Below are 27,918 nucleotides of genomic sequence, written 5' to 3'. Positions count from 1 at the left end.
GTGCTACATACCAAGTACAAAATCATAACAACCCAGATAGATAGCATGCATAAATCCATAATACAACTTACAAGCCAAGTAATCGAATTAGGGTTTACACATTTTCTAGCTTCAAGTGGCAATCCAAAAAGGAAAATACATTATTCCAATAACACGCTACAGCCCACAGAACAAGTTATAGAATTCAAGTACAGCCCAAAAGAAAACATAATTAAGCCTCCAGCTTTCAGTTTCCAAAACCTGTTAAGGAAAACAATAAACGTGGGGTGAGCTAAAGCTCAGTGGTGCCCCAAAACATGCAATTACATAAATCAAACAACGGATAACAATTTAAACAAAATTTAATCAATTAGGAAAGCGAATAACAGCACAAGGTAGGATACAGGGCTCTCAGGAGCCATTTTCCACGCTTGATCAGATACCATCGTAGTTGACCCTCCGTCAACTTTCACTACTTATAGTCCATGTAGATCCACTTATTTTAATCCTAACCCATCACCGTTCATACCTCTGCTTCGGGCCCGAACTTCGTCTACCGACGCAGTATACTCGAGATATACCCGTATAAAATTAGTCGAGGGATTCACCCAATGACGTGATTGCAATCAGATACATGCGTCGAGAAATTCACCAAACAACGTGATTGCAATCAGATACGTGCGTCGAAGGATTCACCCAATGACTTATTGTAGTTAGATACATGCGTCGAGGGATTCACCCAACGACGTAACTACATTTAGATTCATGGTAGTTAGATTCATGCGTCGAGGGATTCACCCAACGACGTAACTACATTTTGAATCAAGGATTTAGGAGAAAATATTTTGCACAAGTCACCACTCGAACGGCTAGTGTGATAAAGTACACACAGCTCACTTCGATGGATCAGAAACCAATTTTTTTTTTTTCAACTTATCACATAACAAATCAAGAAAGCACTTTAAACGGGTAGGCATAGAACAGGCAGGGACACTCACCCAGAGTGGAGTTCAGATATCAAGTTGGGGATCGAAATCCGTGTCCTCGAAAAACCCTAAAAACCAAAATTTGAAACTATAAGTTTCTACTCAATTTTTAAGCTTATAGACATTAAGATATATTGAATATATTACTAGTTCACTTTCCCTTAGAAAAAAAATCAAGGGTTCCTTAGATTAAAACTCGATAAAAGTAGAAGAGATATTTCTTATAGTTTTCCTTGAAGTACTTTTCTAAAATAAATTAACTAGTATTATTTTATTGAAATAAGTCGATAAACCTCTGAATATCAAAGCTAGACAGTTACTTTGAACATTTCTCTAAAGATACGAATTTTGCAAGATTTATTCCCAAAATCTATTTTTCCTAAAAAAAAATAGAGTTTTCTTGCCGAGCAAGACTCCCAGGCTTTTCACTAAAATTTGTAAAACTCGTATTTTGAATTTTTCCTAAAGTTAGCTATCCAAATGTAAAGCTTAAGGAAAGAAAAGAAATTGAAATACGCCTTAGAATTTTCAAAAGCTATAGTATTAAAATACTATAGCTATCAAGACTAGTTTAAGCTAAAGGAACTTATCGGTTTCGAAAAGTTTTAGGTGAAACACTAGATATTGAGTTTTTATATTATACTACTAGCTGGAAAATATTTTTGATTGATTTGATCACAGTTACTCGAGTTCACCAAGTCGAAACGACTCGCACAGCTCCGGTTCCGTTTCGAAATTATTAGAGATCAAAATATGGCAAAAATCACGTAGCAAATTACTAGGACTTCGTCAACCATTAGCCCTAGGTTTTAACAATTTATCATTCGAGCACACGCAAGAAAATTAACCAAGGCTTAGTCAATACTTAGCACTTGTATATAATACTTGTACCAACTCACAGCTTTCTAAACAATTTCAACAATTCATCCATAAATTCAAGTGTGGGAATTCATAGAGCCCACTGTCAAAAATTTCCAACCGTAAATCCAAGTGTGGGAATTCATAGAGCCCACTGTCAACAATTTCCAACTACAATTTAATCAAAAATTTAAACCACACGTAGGCTAAAATCTCAATTCAAAACCCAATTTCTGTTTCACCAAGAAACAGGACATTCCTGCAAAACAGTCCACTTTAAAAATTCACAGACAGCAGTATACATGTAGGAAAAATCTGAAATTTCTACAGTACAAAGGCCTATGATTCTAGTTTTAAATGCCACTGACAGCGCCTTAAACGGATTTTTCTACACCAAGATATAAACATTTTTCTGAGACTGGTTAGGCCATCCGAAAATCTGAAATTCCAATTTTTCACTTGTGAAAAATGCCTTTTCTCTTTTAACACCAACTTGTTTTTATTCAAACCTTCTATATACTTCATATAAAACTTCAAAACAACATTTTCCAAGCATTTCCATCCATCATGATTCAAGGAACAATTCAAACGTCAAGTTAAGGTTCCAATTCACCATTTGACGGTCACATAAGAAATTTCCAGCATGTAACCCAACATTTCTAGTTCCAACTTCAATTTAGCAAACATTTTATTGCTAAACAACTTATACCACTTAAAACTTACAGCTTCCCTGTATGACTAAACCATTTTAATCCAAGGAAAACCCAAAAATAGGTTAAAATTCCAAAAGAAAACAAATTTGAAATTTCTGCTCACACCTCTTTGCTATCCAGAATTTTCCAGCACCTATGTTTTCAAAAATCCAACTTTTCCTTGGCTAAAATCTGGTTTTAAACACCCAAATTAGTCATGCAAAAACTCATCTAGCTAATTAATAACTCCAATTCAAAATTTAACTCAAACAACCGCTGCAATTCCCCAAAATTTCCAGAATTTCTGCACAGCTAGCTTCGGACAACATACATGCAACAGATTTCATTTTTATTTTATTCTTCTGGTTTAAACTAACTAATTAGCTGTATGCAGAGCCTAATTAACTTGTTATAAATCATCTAATCATGGTTATAAATCTAAACATCAGCATTAAACCAAATCAGGCTGCATAATCTTAAGCTAAGCTCTCGGTCAAAGCAGAAATTCTTCCAGCATTTGTTTAGTCACAACCCAATTTTTTTTCCCCGGTTAAATCCTGTATTTTGCACTTAAAATTCACATGCACAACTGCTGAATTAACTAGCTATCATATCCAGACCAGAAATCAGTTTGACCGCAACAAAATTGAACCAAGCTAAGCTGCAATAATTAAGCTAAGCTATCGGCAGAAATTTCTTGACCCAAACCAGAAGTTTCCTCTGTTTTAACACTTCATCCGAATGTCCAATTCAACATGCATGGACTTAATCTTCAAGTTTTCACTCAGCTAATGACACTCAAGTGCTCAGATCATCACAGATTATCCAATTAAAGTTACAATTTCCAGCTCAACTTTCGGCAGCTTCAATTCATTCTAAACCAGATTTCCCAAATCTTAATTCTTCATCTAACCTCACCAGCCCACATGCATGTTTATAGACAGCTTCAACAACCCACAACAACTCATATAAGTCCAGAAATTACCTTAGATTGAAGTTTAGTTCACACGACTAGCTTCTGCAAATCCTTCCTTCTCGATCCGTCCAAACTTTCAGTTCGTCCACCCCTCTTATCTCTTGTCCAAGCTTGCAACCAAAATGGAGAAGGTTTAGCTCTCCGCTCTCTTCACTACCTCACGGTTGGATCGAGTATAGAGCAGCAGGGTTCACCATTTTTATTTTTTTTTTCTAGTTCACGGATGAAAGGAAAGAAAAGTTGAAAGCTCGGCTCTTTTCCCTTGGACACTCCGCCCGCAGCTCACGGCAGAAAGGAAATGGAAATGTGGAGCAAATGATATGGGTGGTTTGTGGTATAAGAACAAAGAGTAGAGATATAATGCTGCGGTTTGGAAGGAGGAAGAAATAATTTGCGGTTTTGGTCTTGTGCAGGGAAGGAAATGAATCTGTGGTCTTAAGTCGTGAGATAGATTGGACGTATGGTGGTGCCGCAGTTTGTGAGAGCGGTTTACGTGTGAGGATGGATTGCGTATAACATCGGTTGCGTATCGAAATAGTTAAAAGCAATTGTGATTTGATTTGTGTCATACGTCTTGTTTGGTTTGCATGGAAAGGTAAGGTAAGGGTAATTTAGTCTTTTCACTTTACTCCCTAACCTCGACTTAATTTCGCAAATCCGACTTAATTCTAAAAATTATTCCCAAGTGTGATTCAAACGCTTAAATATACTCTAACATACCTAAACCATTTCTAGCGAATAAATTATCGATTAAACTTGAATATTAAGGTTCCCAACCTGATTTAGCAATTAAATTAGTTATTAGAATTTCCAATTATTATTTCTCAAGAAGTGGGGTTAGTCTAACTCGAAATTTGTTGATTTAGTAATATAAGGCCAAATGAAATAGTAATTTAATCCAAGGGTGTCAATTTGCACACAAAATTTATTGTTACGTACTTATTTGAAAATAAGGAAAGATAAGGATATATTTATCGAATTTTCATGCCTTAAGCATGTTTAATATATTGGTACTATATTTATCTAAAATTCATTGGTTTTCATTTTAACACGGAAATTCTTATTAACATATTCCATTAGTAACTAATTGAAATTAATCATAGCACTTAAATAATTTATTTAAAGATAATAAATCTAACGACTCAATTATCATCAATTTTAGCATAAAAGAACTAAGTAATCTAACATTTTATTTTGAGGCGAAAAATTATACCAACCTTAAAGATACTAATTTAATCAAATAAAACCAAGAAATTTCATGACTTTGGAAAAATTATATTATTTTTCACGTAAACCTATTTTTACACACTTAATTGCGAACAGTTAAAAATAATACTAGGATTTATTGAACAATAAAAGAAATGCAAATGAAATATGCACTAACTTATATATCCATTTTCAGGGTTCTCACATCCTCCCCTCCTTACAAGAATTTTGCCCTCAAAATTCACCCTTTCTAAGAAAATAGATCAGGGTACTTTTTCTGCATTTCTTCCTCTAATTCCCAAGTTGCTTCCTCAAGTCCATGATTTTTCCATAGAATCTTTACCAGAGGAATTTTCTTATTTCTCAGCTCCTTTACCTCTCTTTCCAAAATCTTGACTGGTCCTTCTTCATACGTTAACGTCTCATCCACTTCAATTCCCTCCAGTGGCAGCACATGACTTGGGTCGGAATAATATTTCCTAAGCATGGAAACGTGAAATACATCGTGAACCTTAGCCATGCTTGCGGGTAACTTCAGCTGATATGCCACATTTCCAACTCGCTTCAAAATTTCGAAAGGTCCGATATACCTTGGCTTTAGCTTCTTACCCTTTTTAGATATTACTCCGCTCTTCAAGGGTTTAACTCTTAGGAAAACCTTGTCTCCTACTTCAAATTCTAAATCTTTTCTCCTTGTGTCGGCGTAGCTCTTTTGTCTACTCTGAGCAGTTTGAAGCCTTTCTCTAATTAGTTTCACTTTCTCCTGGGCTTCTTCTATCCAAGGTATCGCTGTTGGATCTACAATCCTCTTTTCTCCTATTTCATCCCAATGAATCGGAGATCGACACCTTCTTCCATACAAAACTTCATAGGGTGCCATTTGAATTGAGGCTTGATAACTGTTGTTATACGCAAATTCCACTAAGGTCATATAATTACTCCATTTACCTCCAAAATCCAATATGCACGACCTCAGCAGATCTTCCAAAGTTTGAACTGTTCTTTCCGACTGCCCGTCGGTTTGGGGATGGTACGCAGTACTAAATTTCAACTTGGTCCCCAAAGACTCCTGAAATTTCTGCCAAAAACGTGAGACAAACCTTGGGTCTCGATCAGACACGATACTTACAGGAATACCATGTAACCTTAGAATCTCCTCTGTGTACAACTTGACCAGTTTTTCCAAAGAAAAGGTCATGCTTACAGGTAGGAAATGTGCAGACTTAGTGAGTCGGTCAACTATTACCCAAATTGCATCAAATCCTTTTTGGCTTCTAGGCAATCCCGTTACAAAATCCATTGTAATATGTTCCCATTTCCATTCAGGGATTTCTAACGGTTGCAATAAACCAGAGGGCTTCTGATGCTCAGCTTTTACTTGTTGGCAGATCAAGCATCTCTGAACAAACTCTGCCACGTCCTTTTTCAAACCTTCCCACCAGTACAATCCCTTCACATCATGATACATCTTGGTCACACCTGGATGAATGGTATATTTTGATCGATGTGATTCTTCCAAAATTTCTTTTCTTATCTCCACATCCGCCGGAATCACAATACGATCTCGGAACCTCAATACACCTTCAAACCCCAATTTAAAATCTAGATTTTCCCCTTTTTGCACTCTCTCCAGATTCTTCTGAGTCACAGGGTCCGATTTCTGGGCCTCCTTAATACGCTCTAGTAAAGATGATTTTAACGATAAGTTCCCAAGTAATATCTTCAGTTTCTCCAAACGAGGGTTCCAACCACTTATTTCTTCTAACATGTCCCACTCTTTAACCATTAACCCCGCTACTTGGGCCTTTCTACTTAGAGCGTCAGCTACCACATTAGCTTTTCCCGGGTGGTAGTTAATTGAACAGTCATAATCCTCCAAAAATTCTACCCATCGCCTTTGTCTCAAATTCAATTCCTTCTGGGAGAACAAATACTTAAGGCTCTTATGATCCGTATAAACCTCAAAAGTCACGCCATACAAGTAGTGTCTCCATTTCTTTAAGGCGAAAATCACTGCTGCTAACTCCAGGTCATGAGTTGGGTAGTTTTGTTCATGAGGCTTCAATCTCCTGGAAGCATAGGCAATCACCTTACTGTTTTGCATTAAAACACACCCTAGACCTTCTCCAGAAGCATCGGAGTACACGGCATAACCTTCGCCTCCGTCAGGCAACACCAAAACAGGAGTGGATGTTAATCGCTTCTTTAACTCCTGAAAACTTGACTCACACTTCGGAGTCCAAGTGAACCTATTCCCTTTCTTGGTTAGCTCGGTCATGGGTCCAGCAATTTTCGAAAAATCCTTGATAAATCGCCTATAGTACCCTGCTAATCCCAAGAAACTTCGAATCTCAGTTGGGCTTTCTGGTTGCTTCCAATTCATAACGGCCTCAACTTTTGCTGGATCCACGGCAATTCCCTCCTTAGAAATTTTATGCCCTAGAAAAGATATTTCATCAAGCCAAAACTCACACTTGCTGAATTTGGCATACAGCTTCTGCTCCCTTAATATTTGCAAGACTATCTCCAAGTGCTTAACATGTTCCTCTCGAGTCTTAGAGTATATCAAAATATCATCAATGAAAACCACAACAAACTGATCTAGATACTTCTTAAAGACTCTCTGCATTAAATCCATGAATGCTGCTGGTGCATTAGTTAAACCAAAAGGCATGACTGCGAACTCAAAATGTCCATACCTTGAACTAAAGGCAGTCTTAGGTATATCCTCCTTCTTAATTTTTAACTGATAATACCCTTGCCTCAAATCCAGCTTAGAGAAAACTACTGATCCTTGCAGTTGGTCAAACAGACTATCTATCAACGGTAGAGGGTATTTATTCTTAATTGTAACCTCATTTAACCCTCGGTAATCAATACATAACCTCAAGCTTCCGTCCTTTTTCTTAACAAATAGAACGGGCGCTCCCCATGGTGAATCACTCTCCTTCACAAAACCTTTCTCCAAGAGGTCTTGCAATTGAATTTTCAACTCCTTCAGCTCGGCAGGAGCCATCCGGTACGGAGTTTTAGAGATTGGAGCCGTTCCAGGCACCAAATCAATCTTAAATTCCACTTCTCTATCCGGCGGTAGAGTTTTTAACTCTTCTGGAAAAACATCCGAAAATTCCCGTACCACTGGTACATCTTCCAACTTCACTTGATCACTGGGAGCATTAATCATGAAAGCTAAGAAATCTTGAGCTCCTTTTGACAACATTTTTCTCGCCCGTATCCCTGAGATCATAGCAGATGATGCTAACCTACCCTTAACATCTAACCTCAGAGTTGCCTCTCCAGGTATACAGAATTCTACCACTTTTGCTCGGCAATCCAGCTTAGCATGATATTGACCTAGGAAATCCATTCCTATGATAACATCGTACCCTTTTATGTCCAGACTGATTAGATCCACTAGCATTTTACGCTCTCCAATCCAGAATTCACAATCCTTAAAGGCTAAGCTAGCGATTATCCTCTTATCACCCATTGGTGTCCTAACTTCAAGATCGAAGGGTAATTTAACAGGTCTCACGGCTATTCCAGACATAAATGATGGATTTACGAATGAATGAGTTGCACCAGGGTCAATTAACACTTTAGCTAATCGATGGAAAATGGGGAGAGTACCTTCCACGACTTCCGAGGAATCAGGTACAGGTTGATCATCTATAGCATATACCCTGGCAGGAACTGTTGGCCGGCTCCCTCCAGAAGTGTTTGGTCTAGCGTTTGGAGTACCCCCCTCCTGCATTTTTGGACATCCAGAAATTTGGTGCTCGCTACTTCCGCATCTCAAGCACTTCCCTTGCTTCTTCCAGCAACCATCTATAGTATGGCCAGATTTCTTACAAAATGTACAACTCACTTGGGAAACTATTGCTCGGCCTCCTTGTGAAGTATTCTTGGGTTGTCCCCTTCCAATCGGTCCCACTCGGTTTCCATTACTACGTCCCCCTGCATTCCTGGTCCCGTTTCCTCTTGCTTGGGCGCCTCGTGGTGCTCCAGGACGATTTGCTCCAAGGGTTCCTCGGCCCATTTTAGCTGGTGGAGCATTTCCATATGTCGGCTCCCGACTACTGCTAGGAGCAAATCTTTTCTTAGCCTGAAAAGATTTCACTTGAGCCCTAGCTACTTCAACTCTTTGGGCTTTCTCGACAGCATCTGCAAAGGTATCAATTCTCACAGCAGCTAAACCTTCCTGTATTTCTACATTCAGACCTTGCACAAACCTTCTGACTCGCCTTTGCTCCGTGGTCACCAATTCAGGAGCAAAACGGGATAGTTTTGTGAACTGGACTTCATATTCGGCGACACTCATCGCCCCTTGCTTACATTTTATGAAGTCATCCTCCCTCTTTTCTTGGATAAGAGGTGGAAGAAATTTGGCATTGAACTCCCTTGTGAAGTTCGCCCAAGTCCTTGGAGTATGATTCCTGTCCCAATTAGTCCTAATCAGGTTCCACCAGGAGCGAGCAGCTCCCTCGAACTGGAATGCGGCAAAAGTCACCTGCCGCTCCTCCGTGTAGTTTAAAGCTGCGAAGATGTCGGAGATTCTCTCCCACCACCCCTCAGCTATATCAGGTTCGGGTCCTCCATAGAACTTAGGAGGTCCAAATTTCAAAAATCTCTCCAATGCCCGATCCTCAGAATCAGTTGGGCCTCCTTGGCGGTGCACTGGCCCAGAGGCTTGATGTTCAGTCAAGCGCTCCAAGACATCAGTGATACGGTTAATTGCGGTGGCCACTTGATCTCCGGCCACTCCCTCTTGCCCTTGGTCTTGGTTGACCTCGGGTTCCCTATCACCACCCGCTTCCGGGCGTTGTCTAGGGGGTCTCCCACGGCCTCTTCCTACTATTTGGCGATCCATGGCCTAATTATGCCTAATACTGAAGGGTAAGATAATTAGGCAAAAATTTACCTATAATTAATTTTTATGATTCGTTACGTGATTAAAATCAACATGGAAATAGAGGAAAAGAAAATGAAACACTTAACATATATTTCCGTGGAACAGTCATACAATTTGCAAGTTGGAACATTTCCTAAAGTAAGGCACACAAGTTAGCAAAAATACATACAAATAATCCCTTAAGCACAAAATTAGGGATATGGTGCCTTGGAAGCAAGTCATTCACCTAGACAAAACTTGATGACTTGACTAATGCTCCTGAACTGATCCTACCAAGCTAATACTATCAAGTCAATCCCAGTCTAACCCTCAGCAGGGCTATCAGGAGCAATGTCCTCAGCCGGATCCTCCTCCGGATCTTCCTCTGGATCCTCCTCCGGATCCTCCTCTGGGTCCTCCTCCGGGTCCTCCTCGGTACCTGCCTGTTCATCCTCCTGAAGGTAACTAGTGGCCTCATCCATAAGCATAGAAGCATCAGCCCTGATGCCAGCACTCCTATCTCTGATCCCCTCAGCAAGTCGGGTCACTCTAGACCTCTGCCTCTCTATCTCCAAACGAGCAACCTCCAGCATATTATGCTCAGCAGTTAGCCTAATCTCCAAGTCAGCTATGCGATCGAACTGAGTATCCACCATGATACTCAGCTCCTCCACATCCTGGGTCAAGGTGTGGTTAGCGTCCCACAAGTGGCGGCGCTCATCATCAAGAGATAACACCAACGTGTTGGGATACGCATAGGTGGCCCTACACTGGCACCTAGGGTACCTATCAGCTGGGGAGTATCGAACTCGATCTCCTCCTCCTCGAGGTCTATAGGAAATGGACCTTAGCGGCTCTACGTGTCCATTAGCCTCACTACTACCGTTAGCATGCCCGTTACCATTCTCCATACCTGTAAAATAATCAACACTTAAAGATTAGAACTTAATTAGCTAACCGGATCATATATTACTTAAGCTATTTCTAATGGTCTCAAAACTTATTTCTAGAGAGGATTAGGGTTTCTAACACAACTAATATGTCTTTCAAATAATTTCTCTAACCTAGGCTCTGATACCACCTGTGGCGACCCCACTTCCCCCTGAGGCGAACCAAAGGGTTGGCGGGCCGTCTGCCCAGCTCTCGCCAGGACTCACGCGAGCAATCTGACTAGAAACTTTTCGAAGAATAAACTAATCTATTATAAAACAATTTTTCCCCGAATAGCATCACACCTAAAACCACATTAACTTCAGAGATAGCAATGATAAAATAACTAGTCGAGGCCCTTAAACGCCCTACGTGATACATACCAAGTACAAAATCATAACAACCCAGATAGATAACATGCATAAATCCATAATACAACTTACAAGCCAAGTAATCGAATTAGGGTTTACACATTTTCTAGCTTCAAGTGGCAATCCAAAAAGGAAAATACATTATTCCAATAACACGCTACAGCCCACAGAACAAGTTATAGAATTCAAGTACAGCCCAAAAGAAAACATAATTAAGCCTCCAGCTTTCAGTTTCCAAAACCTGTTAAGGAAAACAATAAACGTGGGGTGAGCTAAAGCTCAGTGGTGCCCCAAAACATGCAATTACATAAATCAAACAACGGATAACAATTTAAACAAAATTTAATCAATTAGGAAAGCGAATAACAGCACAAGGTAGGATACAGGGCTCTCAGGAGCCATTTTCCACGCTTGATCAGATACCATCGTAGTTGACCCTCCGTCAACTTTCACTACTTATAGTCCATGTAGATCCACTTATTTTAATCCTAACCCATCACCGTTCATACCTCTGCTTCGGGCCCGAACTTCGTCTACCGACGCAGTATACTCGAGATATACCCGTATAAAATTAGTCGAGGGATTCACCCAATGACGTGATTGCAATCAGATACATGCGTCGAGGAATTCACCAAACAACGTGATTGCAATCAGATACGTGCGTCGAAGGATTCACCCAATGACTTATTGTAGTTAGATACATGCGTCGAGGGATTCACCCAACGACGTAACTACATTTAGATTCATGGTAGTTAGATTCATGCGTCGAGGGATTCACCCAACGACGTAACTACATTTTGAATCAAGGATTTAGGAGAAAATATTTTGCACAAGTCACCACTCGAACGGCTAGTGTGATAAAGTACACACAGCTCACTTCGATGGATCAGAAACCAATTTTTTTTTTTTCAACTTATCACATAACAAATCAAGAAAGCACTTTAAACGGGTAGGCATAGAACAGGCAGGGACACTCACCCAGAGTGGAGTTCAGATATCAAGTTGGGGATCGAAATCCGTGTCCTCGAAAAACCCTAAAAACCAAAATTTGAAACTATAAGTTTCTACTCAATTTTTAAGCTTATAGACATTAAGATATATTGAATATATTACTAGTTCACTTTCCCTTAGAAAAAAAATCAAGGGTTCCTTAGATTAAAACTCGATAAAAGTAGAAGAGATATTTCTTATAGTTTTCCTTGAAGTACTTTTCTAAAATAAATTAACTAGTATTATTTTATTGAAATAAGTCGATAAACCTCTGAATATCAAAGCTAGACAGTTACTTTGAACATTTCTCTAAAGATACGACTTTTGCAAGATTTATTCCCAAAATCTATTTTTCCTAAAAAAAAATAGAGTTTTCTTGCCGAGCAAGACTCCCAGGCTTTTCACTAAAATTTGTAAAACTCGTATTTTGAATTTTTCCTAAAGTTAGCTATCCAAATGTAAAGCTTAAGGAAAGAAAAGAAATTGAAATACGCCTTAGAATTTTCAAAAGCTATAGTATTAAAATACTATAGCTATCAAGACTAGTTTAAGCTAAAGGAACTTATCGGTTTCGAAAAGTTTTAGGTGAAACACTAGATATTGAGTTTTTATATTATACTACTAGCTGGAAAATATTTTTGATTGATTTGATCACAGTTACTCGAGTTCACCAAGTCGAAACGACTCGCACAGCTCCGGTTCCGTTTCGAAATTATTAGAGATCAAAATATGGCAAAAATCACGTAGCAAATTACTAGGACTTCGTCAACCATTAGCCCTAGGTTTTAACAATTTATCATTCGAGCACACGCAAGAAAATTAACCAAGGCTTAGTCAATACTTAGCACTTGTATATAATACTTGTACCAACTCACAGCTTTCTAAACAATTTCAACAATTCATCCATAAATTCAAGTGTGGGAATTCATAGAGCCCACTGTCAAAAATTTCCAACCGTAAATCCAAGTGTGGGAATTCATAGAGCCCACTGTCAACAATTTCCAACTACAATTTAATCAAAAATTTAAACCACACGTAGGCTAAAATCTCAATTCAAAACCCAATTTCTGTTTCACCAAGAAACAGGACATTCCTGCAAAACAGTCCACTTTAAAAATTCACAGACAGCAGTATACATGTAGGAAAAATCTGAAATTTCTACAGTACAAAGGCCTATGATTCTAGTTTTAAATGCCACTGACAGCGCCTTAAACGGATTTTTCTACACCAAGATATAAACATTTTTCTGAGACTGGTTAGGCCATCCGAAAATCTGAAATTCCAATTTTTCACTTGTGAAAAATGCCTTTTCTCTTTTAACACCAACTTGTTTTTATTCAAACCTTCTATATACTTCATATAAAACTTCAAAACAACATTTTCCAAGCATTTCCATCCATCATGATTCAAGGAACAATTCAAACGTCAAGTTAAGGTTCCAATTCACCATTTGACGGTCACATAAGAAATTTCCAGCATGTAACCCAACATTTCTAGTTCCAACTTCAATTTAGCAAACATTTTATTGCTAAACAACTTATACCACTTAAAACTTACAGCTTCCCTGTATGACTAAACCATTTTAATCCAAGGAAAACCCAAAAATAGGTTAAAATTCCAAAAGAAAACAAATTTGAAATTTCTGCTCACACCTCTTTGCTATCCAGAATTTTCCAGCACCTATGTTTTCAAAAATCCAACTTTTCCTTGGCTAAAATCTGGTTTTAAACACCCAAATTAGTCATGCAAAAACTCATCTAGCTAATTAATAACTCCAATTCAAAATTTAACTCAAACAACCGCTGCAATTCCCCAAAATTTCCAGAATTTCTGCACAGCTAGCTTCGGACAACATACATGCAACAGATTTCATTTTTATTTTATTCTTCTGGTTTAAACTAACTAATTAGCTGTATGCAGAGCCTAATTAACTTGTTATAAATCATCTAATCATGGTTATAAATCTAAACATCAGCATTAAACCAAATCAGGCTGCATAATCTTAAGCTAAGCTCTCGGTCAAAGCAGAAATTCTTCCAGCATTTGTTTAGTCACAACCCAATTTTTTTTCCCCGGTTAAATCCTGTATTTTGCACTTAAAATTCACATGCACAACTGCTGAATTAACTAGCTATCATATCCAGACCAGAAATCAGTTTGACCGCAACAAAATTGAACCAAGCTAAGCTGCAATAATTAAGCTAAGCTATCGGCAGAAATTTCTTGACCCAAACCAGAAGTTTCCTCTGTTTTAACACTTCATCCGAATGTCCAATTCAACATGCATGGACTTAATCTTCAAGTTTTCACTCAGCTAATGACACTCAAGTGCTCAGATCATCACAGATTATCCAATTAAAGTTACAATTTCCAGCTCAACTTTCGGCAGCTTCAATTCATTCTAAACCAGATTTCCCAAATCTTAATTCTTCATCTAACCTCACCAGCCCACATGCATGTTTATAGACAGCTTCAACAACCCACAACAACTCATATAAGTCCAGAAATTACCTTAGATTGAAGTTTAGTTCACACGACTAGCTTCTGCAAATCCTTCCTTCTCGATCCGTCCAAACTTTCAGTTCGTCCACCCCTCTTATCTCTTGTCCAAGCTTGCAACCAAAATGGAGAAGGTTTAGCTCTCCGCTCTCTTCACTACCTCACGGTTGGATCGAGTATAGAGCAGCAGGGTTCACCATTTTTATTTTTTTTTTCTAGTTCACGGATGAAAGGAAAGAAAAGTTGAAAGCTCGGCTCTTTTCCCTTGGACACTCCGCCCGCAGCTCACGGCAGAAAGGAAATGGAAATGTGGAGCAAATGATATGGGTGGTTTGTGGTATAAGAACAAAGAGTAGAGATATAATGCTGCGGTTTGGAAGGAGGAAGAAATAATTTGCGGTTTTGGTCTTGTGCAGGGAAGGAAATGAATCTGTGGTCTTAAGTCGTGAGATAGATTGAACGTATGGTGGTGCCGCAGTTTGTGAGAGCGGTTTACGTGTGAGGATGGATTGCGTATAACATCGGTTGCGTATCGAAATGGTTAAAAGCAATTGTGATTTGATTTGTGTCATACGTCTTGTTTGGTTTGCATGGAAAGGTAAGGTAAGGGTAATTTAGTCTTTTCACTTTACTCCCTAACCTCGACTTAATTTCGCAAATCCGACTTAATTCTAAAAATTATTCCCAAGTGTGATTCAAACGCTTAAATATACTCTAACATACCTAAACCATTTCTAGCGAATAAATTATCGATTAAACTTGAATATTAAGGTTCCCAACCTGATTTAGCAATTAAATTAGTTATTAGAATTTCCAATTATTATTTCTCAAGAAGTGGGGTTAGTCTAACTCGAAATTTGTTGATTTAGTAATATAAGGCCAAATGAAATAGTAATTTAATCCAAGGGTGTCAATTTGCACACAAAATTTATTGTTACGTACTTATTTGAAAATAAGGAAAGATAAGGATATATTTATCGAATTTTCATGCCTTAAGCATGTTTAATATATTGGTACTATATTTATCTAAAATTCATTGGTTTTCATTTTAACACGGAAATTCTTATTAACATATTCCATTAGTAACTAATTGAAATTAATCATAGCACTTAAATAATTTATTTAAAGATAATAAATCTAACGACTCAATTATCATCAATTTTAGCATAAAAGAACTAAGAAATCTAACATTTTATTTTGAGGCGAAAAATTATACCAACCTTAAAGATACTAATTTAATCAAATAAAACCAAGAAATTTCATGACTTTGGAAAAATTATATTATTTTTCACGTAAACCTATTTTTACACACTTAATTGCGAACAGTTAAAAATAATACTAGGATTTATTGAACAATAAAAGAAATGCAAATGAAATATGCACTAACTTATATATCCATTTTCAGGGTTCTCACAGTACTACATTATCTCGTTTTGAATTTGATCCTATTTTTAATTGTCTAAGAAATGCAGCCATGTTTATTATTTTAATTAAATTTTTACCTAGACGGGAACAACCGAGCACTATGCCTGGAACATCCTTCTCCGGACTTACCAACGGACTAACAAGGCCTTAAGTCTTACCAACGTTTTCAGTAAAAGTTTAATAAAATAAATGAACATAAATGCATGAAATAGATAATTTAAATAGAGACTAAATTCAAAGTTAGAAAATGTAAAGACGAAGTCTAAATATACTTATGCAAATAAGGGTGTGGCTCTGATACCACTTCTACCCAGGACTTTGCAATTATTCATATACGTTAACTAAAAGCAAATATTGTAGGGGCTTAGAGTGTAATAAATGAAACTTACTTGACTTTTGAGAGTGCACAATCGGAAGCTTGAATTCAACAATGGAAACTTGCCAACTTTATTGTAATGATGAAATCCACTTCTACAAAGACTTTTGAGTACAATGGTTATTTAGAGTGAGTGGGAATAGTAGGAGAACTAAGAGTGAGTGGGAGTGGTAGGAAAACTAAGACAAGTCTATTACAACTTTTGATATTTGTTCGCCGATTGTGCACTCTCAAAAGTCAAGTAAGTTTCATTTATTACACTCTAAGCCCCTACAATATTTGCTTTTAGTTAACGTATATGAATAATTGCAAAGTCCTGGGTAGAAGTGGTATCAGAGCCTCTATAAATAGATTGAAGATTCAGAAGATAATTTGATTTGTCAAAATATTTGCTTCTGATAAATTCAATCTCGAAATCAAATACAGATAAAATAGCTTGCCATCTAGCAAATATTTGTTTTGAAACTATATTTTGAACATCTTTTTGTAAAATTTCTTTTGCAGATTTACAATCTATTCTAATCAAAAATTTCTTATTATATAAATCATCTTGAAATTTTGATATGCATAAAACTATGGATAAAATTTCTTTTTTAATGGTTGAATAATTCTTTTGAGGGTCAGACCATGTTCCTGAATGAAACCTAACTAATTCTTCTTTAGAATTATTTATCTTTTGTTTTAGTATTCCACCATATCCTAATTCTGAGGCATCAGTTTCTACTATCATGAATGCTTTAGGATGAGGTAGGCATAAACATGGTAATGACTCTATTTTTTCTTTTAAATATTTTATTTTTTGAGTATTCATCTGTCCATGGTTTTGGGTTTTTCTTTAGTCTGTTAAATAATATAGAACATTCTTGTCTTAATTTAGGAAAGGAATCTGCTATATAATTTAAGCATCCTAGAAATCTTTGTAATTGAGTTTTATCTTTTATTTCATCTGGAAATTTAGTAGCAAATTCTAAAACTCTATTAATTGGTTTTATTGTTCCTTGATATATATTATGTCCTAAAAATCTTACTTTAGTTTGAAATAATTTCATTTTTGGGGCGGAAACAACTAATCCATTTTTCTTGACTACTTTTAAAAATATACTTAAATGTTTGAAATGTTGTTCTATTGATTCTGAGAATATTAATACATCATCTATGTATACTATACTGAATGAGCTGTAAGGATTGAAAATATCATTCATTATATTTTGAAATTCTGATGGTGCATTTTTTAATCCAAATGGCATAACTTTCCATTCATAATGTCCAAAATGTGTTGTAAATGTTGTTTTGTATCTATCTTTTGGGTCTATTATTATTTGCCAATATCCTGATTTCATATCAAATTTGGAAAATATTTTTGCATTGAATAATCTATTGAGCAAATCTTTTTTATTAGGAATAGGATATCTAATCCATTGTAATACTTTATTTAAAGGTTTATAATTTATTACTAATCTTGGAACTCCTCTTTCTTTTTCAGCTTGATTCATGACATAAAATGCAGCACAACTCCAAGGTGATTTTGAAGGTGTTATTAATCCTTTTTCTATTAATATTTTTATTTCCTTCTTACAAAATTCTAGTAATTCAGAATTCATCTGTATTGGTCTAGCTTTTGTTGGAATATTCTTTTCTTCAAAGTCCTTTTCATAAGATAATTCTATCATATGTTGTTTTCTATCCCAAAAAGCATTAGGAATATCTGCACAAATTTCTTTTTGAAATAATTCTTCTAATTCTGATATTCTTTTTTGTATTTTAATATCATTTAATTGTTCTTCAATTTTTAAATAAGATTTTTCTTCTTTAATATAATTTATTTGTTGTTGTACTTTAGTAATGGTATTTATTGTTTTATATATTGAAGATGTTTGTAAGGTTTGTAGTTCTTTCTGTCTTATTGGAGTTAAAAATTTGAAGGTAATAATTTTTCCCATTATATTTACTGAAATTCCTTCATGACTTACTACAAATGGATATATTTGAATTAAAAAGGGTGTACCTAATATTACATCATGATTTATATTGTTTACAATTATGAAATTATGTTTAATACAATATTCATTATTACATATTGAACCTTTTGTAAATTTATATTTTACTTCTAAATCTTGTCCATTTGCTGCCATTAGTTTTTCTTTTGTTCTTTCACAATATTTAGTGGGAATTATTCCTTCCTTAATACAACTTGTATCAGCTCCACTATCTATAAGAGTTACAAATGTTTCTTTGAAATCTTCTACTGTAATAGTTACTAATGCAAACCATTTTTGAAAAATCATTCTTTCTATAATATTTATATATTGGTCTTCTTTTACTGGATTTTCTGCTATTGATATTTCGTCTGTTTTGGTATTAGAGGTTGAAGGTTGATTATTATTTATTAATGTTAATTTTGATTCTATTTCTAAATCTTTTAATTTTAATTCTATTATTTCTTGTTGTAATTGTTTTACTTGTATTTTAAGATTATTAATTTCTGATTGAAGATCTTTAGTAGTTTCTTTCTTCATTACATTTATATTTGGATATTTATCTATTAATTTTGATATGCTAAAAGGTTCTATTATCTTTGGCATTTTATCTTCTTGAATAATTAAGCTTTTTAATCTTTCCAAATATTCTTTTTTAGCTATTGGATCGTCAATTTTTTCTATTATATCTAGTAAAAATTCTTTATCTTCTTTTTTAGTTATTACATTGATATATTTTGGAGTACAATTACAATCTTCTTCACTGTCTGAACTGGAAATATCATCTAAATAATCATCTTCTATATTTTGTTCTTTTTCATTTATTAATAAATTTATTAATTTATTTTTTATCTCTTCTTCGTTTACACAAATTTCATTTATTTTTTCTTTTAGTTTACATTTATTTGCTTTATGTCCTATTCTTCCACATTTATAACAAACAATTTTCTTTTTAATAAATTTTCTCTTTTTAGTTGGTTCATTTTCTTTAGAGTTTTTATACCTTGTTTTCTTAGAGTATTTTTTAACTTTCTTTTTGTATGCTAATGGTGATTTAATTCTTTTAATTCCAAATGCATCACAGAATGATCCTACTTCTTTCTGTTTTGATCCATATTTTATTTGTAATCTTAATTCTGAACATAACATTAATCCTTCTTTTTTCACAAAAGCAAATAATTGTCCAAAAGTAATATTTTCGAATGAAATGACATCTGTTCCCATTTCCTTTTGTAAATTATCCATTATTCTTTGTGAAAATAAGCTTGGTAATCCAGTTATGAATCTTTCTTTCCAGAATGAAGCATTACAATCTGGTCTTCTTAATACATTTGTTAAGAACATATCTTTATACCATCTAAAATCTGATAAAGTTGGACATCTTAAATTTGTTAAAAATGTTTTATTAGAATTTAATTCCTCTTTTGGATTTCCTATAAAATACATAACTATTGTTACAATTAAAAATTCTGCAGCATCTGATTGTATTTGAATATTTCCTTGATCATCTTCTATTTCTTGAGTATGATCTAGTATTGATAATTTATCTTGTAATGTTAAAGCATTATCCCACCAATTTTTTAATTGTCCAGTAAATCTTGAAACTAGTAAAGTTGCAATATTTCTTTCTTGAATATTTTTAATTTTATAAGCTAATCTAGCCATTCCCATTTCTTGTAAATTATTTAATACTTCATATTCAGCTTTACCATCGATATTCCATTCATATATTGAATCTCCGTCATATTTAGTCGTTCTAAATTTTGATCTTTCTTCATATTGAATATCTGGAGGACTTGGTCTAGGATAATAATTTTTTGAACTTACTATTTTCCAATTTTTATTATTATAATTCCTTCTTTTTATTCGATTTATTTGATTATCTTCTTCTTCAAATTGGTTTTCTATTGGTAAAAGTATATTTTCTTCTATATCTGAATCTCTTGATTCTTCTGATAAATCTTCTAATTCTTCTGTAGAATTTTCTTCTATTATTTGATCTAATGTATTTATTTTGGGTGTTGTTGGTTTTGAATCTGTAGTTAGATTTTGTAATGCATTAGATATTTTATTTAATAAATTATCTGTATTACTTATCTTCTGATTACTAATACTTTGTACTAAATCTTGTTCTTTTTCTCTTGTCAGACTTCTTGGTTGGAAATGCGGTGCTGATATATCATTAGGGAATTTTAAATCTGGTTTCTTTAATGTATCAATTTTGGTATTTAATACTTCCATATGTTGAGATATTGTATGAAGAATTTGATTTGTATAATTATTTTGTTGGTAAACTTTTTTAATATCTTCTAAATTTATGGAATTATTTGTACTTGATTCAGCTTCCCTTCCCTTTTTAAAAGGTGAGGCTATTACTTCTCCTTGTCCTATATTTATTTTTACTTCTTGTAATGGGGGGTGTATTGATGTTAGTATTTGATCATCTTTTAATTTCCATTTTTTATATAAATTAGTTTGAACATTTATTTGAGGAGTATTATAAACATCATTAATTCCTATTTTTGAAATGTAAAATGATAACCAGGTAAAGAAAGGAAAATCAAATTTTCTTTTTTCTAATTCTTCTTTCCATTCTAGTATTAATTTTTCTTTATATTTTGATTCTAATTGAAAAAACCAAATTCTTTTTTCAGTATTTTCTTCATCATCAAAATCTTCTTGTAAATATTTATGATTTACTTTATATGGTTTAATTATAACATTTATTTCTCCTTTCATTTGTGAATGAGTCGGGGAATAATCTGATTGATTTTGATTTATAACTTCTGGAACAGGAGTTTTATATTTGAAAGTTGAAGTATTTTCTACAGGAAAATTTATCTCAGTAGATTCATAGTTAGAATGTCTAGCTGGTATCCATGAATAACTTGAACTGGGTCTTTCTCTTAATGAAGCAAATCTTATTAAAGTGTTTCCATCAGGTTTTTCTATAATATCTTCAGCAGTAGTTTGTTCTATATTTCTTGCTATTTGTGGGTTTTTGATTTCAAATTCACTTGGTATAGTTATTTCATTCAATTTTAATCTTTTCGGAGTATAAGTTGTAGGTCTATCTGCATCTACTTGTAATAAAGTTGTTTCTTCTTTAAGGGTTGGAGTCATTATAAATTTGGGATTTAAATGAGATGATAAGGGTCTATAATATAATCTGTATATTATTGCAAAATTCTTTGTATGTTTTTCAAATTCATTTCCTTGTAGATGAATATCTAATATGACTGAATTCAAAATGTGTGGATCCGTTAAGTCTATTGAAAAATTTGGAGCACAGTTAAAATATATTGGTCCATTACAAACATTTGTTTGAATCATTGATAATAAAGAAGGTTTATATCTTTTTATTCTAGTATCTCTTAATGCTAAATATATTGGAGCATCAACTCCTAGATGGAATAAAGGTTTTACAGCAATCTGTATTAAACCTATATGAATATATCGATATTCTTTTCTTAAATATTTTTGAATTGTGCTATGATTTAATAGTTGAATAGATTGATATTCTTCTTGAAGAGATATGGTTTCTTCATGAGTTTTAACTGATAAAGCAGTTTTGAAATCTAAAGGGCCTATTCTATAAATATGTTCTATTTTTTCTTCTGGAATAGTCCAATCTGAATTATTTATAGGCATATGATATTCATGACTTTGTACTACATTATCTCGTTTTGAATTTGATCCTATTTTTAATTGTCTAAGAAATGCAGCCATGTTTATTATTTTAATTAAATTTTTACCTAGACGGGAACAACCGAGCACTATGCCTGGAACATCCTTCTCCGGACTTACCAACGGACTAACAAGGCCTTAAGTCTTACCAACGTTTTCAGTAAAAGTTTAATAAAATAAATGAACATAAATGCATGAAATAGATAATTTAAATAGAGACTAAATTCAAAGTTAGAAAATGTAAAGACGAAGTCTAAATATACTTATGCAAATAAGGGTGTGGCTCTGATACCACTTCTACCCAGGACTTTGCAATTATTCATATACGTTAACTAAAAGCAAATATTGTAGGGGCTTAGAGTGTAATAAATGAAACTTACTTGACTTTTGAGAGTGCACAATCGGAAGCTTGAATTCAACAATGGAAACTTGCCAAACTTTATTGTAATGATGAAATCCACTTCTACAAAGACTTTTGAGTACAATGGTTATTTAGAGTGAGTGGGAATAGTAGGAGAACTAAGAGTGAGTGGGAGTGGTAGGAAAACTAAGACAAGTCTATTACAACTTCTGATATTTGTTCGCCGATCCCTATCTTCTGAATCTTCAATCTATTTATAGAGGCTCTGTTCTGCATTTCATCTTTATTTGAATTTCAATTTTGCTTTCATTTGTTGTGGCCGACATTCTTTTTCAAAAGTCGTTTGGATTTTGTCCATCGATGGGATCATCAAAAGGATCAAAAGTAGATTCGGATGATCCTGCTGGCTCCTCTATTTTGTCTTCTTCTTTTGGCTTTTGTAAATAATTCAGATATTCTTTCAGCATCTTGGGATTCTGCATAATTTGCTTTATCAAAAAGTTACTGGCTGTTTCTTCGGATGCCATTTCCGTCACTTTTTCTTTGTCTTTTTTTGGAGTGACTGGAGTTGGTGTAGTGGTTGGAATGATTGTTGACTGTCTTGTCTCCTTTTGAGTAGTGGTAGTAGCTGTCCACTTTAATTTGTCTCCAGTGGTCAGGAATCTGATTACATTAGTTTGATCGCCAAATTCTTGATTGAATCCAGTCCACCATTTTATTTTGAATTCTCTTACCAATGACATTGGCAGAGGTTTTTCCAGTTCTTGATGAATTTTGAAACTCCAGCAAAATATCCATGGCACTTTGAATTCCATGTGGAATAAAATTGGTCTTGTATATTCTTCCCCCTTTACTCTTTTTAGGTACGTTTGAAATCCCATGAGAACATTCGGAGGTAGAATTTCGGGTTGAGGTCCGAACCATTTCCACCAGTGGTTGAACCAAATTGGAAATTCTTTGTTACAACTTTCTTTGAATGTAAAAAACCAGGAATGATTGAATGGTCTAAAAAGGAAAGCACGATACCATGCCATTTTGTAATCTTGGTATGTGAATCCATCTGGAATGAAATTCACTAAAAATGATTTTTTCGAATAAAGAGAAGTCCATTCTCCAGGAGAACAAACTTTCTTTATAATACACTTGGAATGACTAATAATGTTTGGATTCTTTTTATCTGGAATGGGGTAATTCTCTACAGATTGAGTATCTGTAAGGATTAATTCATAATAGTCTAGATTTTTTGAAGGGTCATCTGGTTGCCAATAGCATTTTGGAGGAAAGATCCTTTGAGTAACTTGATGAAGAGAAGAGTATATGGGTATTTCTTGGAATCTGGTTAAAGTAATATGTTGAGTAAATGGCTTTGTGAAATAAGTATTTCCTTGAGATTTTTCTGGGGATTTTGCTAATTGTTGAATGGGTCTAATTTGAGAAGCAATTGGAGTAGCAGCTTGACTATAAGTCAATGCTGGAAAATCTGATAATAGTTGAAATCTATTTTGAGAAACAGGAGTAAGACTCATCTCATAATCCTGAGGAGTCTTTGGCCTGGAAGTGCCTGCTTTTGAATCCATTTTCCTGCAAAATTAATAAACAACATCTTTAAGTTGGTCAGATAATTGTCTATTCTGGTCTTGGTAATATTGAATAAATTCGTTGTGAAGAAATTCTTCACTTCTGCTTGCTCTTTGATGGGTAATGAGTCGAATGGTGTTTTTCTGAATTTATCTTTGAATAAGAAAGGCTCTTTCTTTTGGAGTAATGGTTGCATAAGGGCTTTTTTGAACATAAATTTCATCGTATTTAGGAATTTGGTAGGCTGGAATAACTTGTCTTCCATTCTGGGTCTGAATGGAATATACATATCCTCTGGATTGAATCATTTTTTCTTTGTTCTGAAGCTTTGGAGAATCTCGTTGTGATCTCAAATAATTTGAATATTCACGAGCATTTCTTCGAGCTATCATTGCTGGATCCATGTCCTTGTAAAAATTTTCTAGTAAGAAAATCTGGTAAAGAATTATTTTCTCCTTTGATAAATTCAATCTCGAAATCAAATACAGATAAAATAGCTTGCCATCTAGCAAATATTTGTTTTGAAACTATATTTTGAACATCTTTTTGTAAAATTTCTTTTGCAGATTTACAATCTATTCTAATCAAAAATTTCTTATTATATAAATCATCTTGAAATTTTGATATGCATAAAACTATGGATAAAATTTCTTTTTTAATGGTTGAATAATTCTTTTGAGGGTCAGACCATGTTCCTGAATGAAACCTAACTAATTCTTCTTTAGAATTATTTATCTTTTGTTTTAGTATTCCACCATATCCTAATTCTGAGGCATCAGTTTCTACTATCATGAATGCTTTAGGATGAGGTAGGCATAAACATGGTAATGACTCTATTTTTTCTTTTAAATATTTTATTTTTTGAGTATGTTCACCTGTCCATGGTTTTGGGTTTTTCTTTAGTCTGTTAAATAATATAGAACATTCTTGTCTTAATTTAGGAAAGAAATCTGCTATATAATTTAAGCATCCTAGAAATCTTTGTAATTGAGTTTTATCTTTTATTTCATCTGGAAATTTAGTAGCAAATTCTAAAGCTCTATTAATTGGTTTTATTGTTCCTTGATATATATTATGTCCTAAAAATCTTACTTTAGTTTGAAATAATTTCATTTTTGGGGCGGAAACAACTAATCCATTTTTCTTAACTACTTTTAAAAATATACTTAAATGTTTGAAATGTTGTTCTATTGATTCTGAGAATATTAATACATCATCTATGTATACTATACTGAATGAGCTGTAACAATAGTATTTGAAGTCTATTGATTCTGATAATGTATGTATGCAGAGTGCATCAAAGAAGTCTTGCAAGAATAATTATCCAAAAGCATGGGCAGAAAAAACTACACATTCTCAGAATTCATATCCAACATACAAAAGAAGAAATGATGGGAAAAAAATTTTGGTTCGGGGACATTACTTAGATAACAGATGGGTAGTGCTATACAATGCTTATCTGTTGGCTAAATTCAATTGTCATATAAACGTAGAAATTTGCTCCACAATTAAGGCTGTGAAGTATGTGTATAAGTATATATACAAAGGCCATGCAAGGAGACATTTTCAAGTGAATTCAGATGATGGAGCAAATATTGTTGATGAAATCAAAGAATATCAGTCAGCACGGTGGGTATGTGCAGCTGAAGCAATGTGCAGAATATACAGATTTCATCTTTATGAAATGCAGCCTGCTGTAATACAACTTCAACTCCACCTAGAAAACTTTCAATCTATGCTATTTCGACCAAATGACAGTCTTGACAATATATTAAGTAACAGTTTTGCAAAAAAAACTATGCTTACCGAATTTTTTTGAATGAATGCTACAGATGATTTTGCAAAAAGTCTCAAATGTACCTACAAAGAGTTCCCTGAGCATTTTGTGTGGTATCCAAGTTCCAAATCTTGGCAACCTAGAAAACAAAAAGATTCTATAGGCAGAATTGTTGCAGCAAATCCCCTTGAAGGTGAACGGTACTTCCTAAGACTCCTTTTACTGCATGTTAGAGCTCCAACTTCTTATGATGATTTAAAAACTGTAAACGGAGTACATGTTACTACATTTCGCGAAGCAGCTGTGCTTTAGGATATTTAGAATCAAATAACTCACAAGATGAATGTCTAGAAGAAGCTGCCGTTTATCATATGCCATATAGCCTAAGAAGGTTGTTTGCAACATTGTTGGTATATTTTACCCCCTCAAACCCAAGATCCCTATGGCTGAAATTTGAAGAATCATTGTCTAAAGATTACAATAGACTCCCAAACATAACCAAAAGTGATATTCAATTTAAAGATCTGCATCAAATAAGCAATTTTTTAGAGTCTATGGGTCGTAATATAAACAACTATGGACTGGTGCCAAGAGTACTCAAATTTCATGACTCAAACACAGATGCAAGAGATACAATTAGTGAAACAGAGATTAAAGTTTCAGAGGATGACTTGGTATCAATTACTAAACTTAATCTTGGTCAAAAAGCAGCCTTTGATACCATAATGCAGGCATTATACATTAAAGGAAAAGGATGTTTCTTTATAGATGGACCAGGTGGCACAGGAAAAACATTTCTTTATCGAGCATTATTAGCTGAAGTACGGTCAAAAGGCTTTACAGCATTAGCTACTGCTTCTTGTGGAGTTGCAGCATCAATATTACCAGGAGGTAGAACAACACACTCTCGATTCAAGATTCCAATTGATATGAATTCAGTTAACATGTGTAAAATTACTAAACAAAGTGCGCTTGCTAAACTAATTCAAGCAGCTAAACTTATCATTTGGGATGAAGCTCCAATGGCACACAAAACTGGTATAGAAGGTGTGGATACGCTACTAAAAGATTTAATGGGTTCTTCTGAATTATTTGGCTCAAAAATTATGATTTTTGGCGGTGACTTTAGACAAGTTCTCCCTGTTGTCAGTAAAGGTTCAAAGGAAGATTTTGTACAAGCTAGCTTAGTAACTTCATACATTTGGCCACAGCTTCATAAACTATACCTCACAGACAACATGAGAGCAATATCAGATCCAGAATTCACAGATTACCTTCTCCGAATAGGAAATGGACTAGAACCAGTAATACAAGGGTCAAAAGTAAAGATCCCTCTCCCACTATTGATACCATACAAAAATGAAACAGAATCAATATTTGAACTTATCAAAACAGTTTACCCAGATTTAATAGCTTTTTCCAAGAACGATTTTTCATTGGTAAATCGAGCAATCCTTACTACAAAAAATGAATTTGTTGATATGTTAAACAACTTGTTAATTAACATTTTTCCAGGTGAGGCTCAAGAATATATTAGTCGTGATAAAACACTTGACATTTCAGAACAAGGCCTATTTGAAGATTTTTAGAATAGCTTAACGCCTAATGGTTTTCCTCCCCATAATCTTATTCTAAAACCAAATTGCCCAATAATTCTTCTCAGAAACATTGACCCCCCTGAAGGTTTATGCAATGGAACAAGGCTAATATGTAAATCTTTAACTAACAATATTATTGATGCAGTTATAAGTGCTGGAGAATTCAAAGGCAAACAAGTCTTTTTACATAGAATATCTTTTCGAATAGAAAATAATCCTGATTGTCCAATGTCATTTGAAAGAGTTCAATTTCCAGTGCGCCTATGCTTTGCAATGACAATTAATAAGGCTCAAGGTCAAACCTTAGATTTTGTCGGTATATACTTGCGTGAACCAGTTTTTTCACATGGCCAACTATATGTTGCTTTATCAAGAGCAAAAAGCAGGGATTGTGTAAAGATTCTTATACAGCCTTCTCCCTTTGATCCAACAGTTGACTATGCTACCAATAACATAGTATACAAACATATTTTACAGCTTGCAAATCATGATCCTTCATAATTATTGATTACAAGATTGTCAGATTCATATTCATTGCACTTATTGATATTCATAATCCACCAGCAATTCATGCTTAACTTTCTTGTACTAAAATATCTATTTTTTGATACCGCCTCAATATTTAAGCCAACTGATGTTTCAGTATATATGATAAGAAAATTCTTGTATTAAAATATAGCATTAACTAGAGCTTATGCTTTGTTTATAATGCAAATAATGTTAAATCTTTCACAAATACTGCTCCATTTTTGAGTTAGAGGT

At 34.4% G+C, this 27,918-nt stretch overlaps 2 protein-coding genes across 5 annotated transcripts; one reads left to right on the top strand and one right to left on the bottom strand.

Annotated features, from left to right (window-relative positions):
- Positions 1–15: 15 nt before the first annotated feature.
- Positions 16–15,391, bottom strand: LOC113713558 (transposon Tf2-1 polyprotein). Of its 4 annotated transcripts, XM_072069030.1 has the most exons (5): positions 14,391–15,391; positions 11,868–11,923; positions 3,501–10,501; positions 978–1,033; positions 16–240 (listed from the first exon to the last, which is right to left on the bottom strand). In XM_072069030.1, the coding sequence occupies exon 3, from the start codon at positions 9,565–9,567 to the stop codon at positions 4,948–4,950; it is 4,620 nt and encodes a 1,539-aa protein (XP_071925131.1). In that variant the 5' UTR covers positions 9,568–10,501; positions 11,868–11,923; positions 14,391–15,391; the 3' UTR covers positions 16–240; positions 978–1,033; positions 3,501–4,947. The 4 variants fall into 4 exon arrangements, 3 of the variants coding, with proteins under 3 accessions (XP_071925131.1, XP_071925133.1, XP_071925132.1); XM_072069032.1 differs by lacking the exon at positions 978–1,033; XM_072069031.1 differs by lacking the exon at positions 11,868–11,923.
- Positions 15,392–26,112: 10,721 nt separating this feature from the next.
- Positions 26,113–27,147, top strand: LOC113714048 (uncharacterized). Its single transcript, XM_027237845.1, has one exon. It carries the CDS (start codon positions 26,113–26,115, stop codon positions 27,145–27,147), a length of 1,035 nt encoding a protein of 344 aa, XP_027093646.1.
- The last annotated feature ends 771 nt before the right edge of the window (positions 27,148–27,918 follow it).

This window comes from Coffea arabica, chromosome 10c, assembly GCF_036785885.1.
Source record: "Coffea arabica cultivar ET-39 chromosome 10c, Coffea Arabica ET-39 HiFi, whole genome shotgun sequence".
In the NCBI taxonomy this organism is placed as follows: Eukaryota; Viridiplantae; Streptophyta; class Magnoliopsida; order Gentianales; family Rubiaceae; genus Coffea; species Coffea arabica.
The sequence above is the reverse complement of the archived record's forward strand: the minus strand, read 5'-3'. Positions and strand labels throughout refer to the sequence as shown.

Bases quoted from the DNA above. Each gene is read 5' to 3' on its own strand.
- LOC113713558 (XM_072069030.1), bottom strand. From the start codon at position 9,567: ATGGATCGCCAAATAGTAGGAAGAGGCCGTGGGAGACCCCCTAGACAA.
- LOC113714048 (XM_027237845.1), top strand. From the start codon at position 26,113: ATGGGTCGTAATATAAACAACTATGGACTGGTGCCAAGAGTACTCAAA.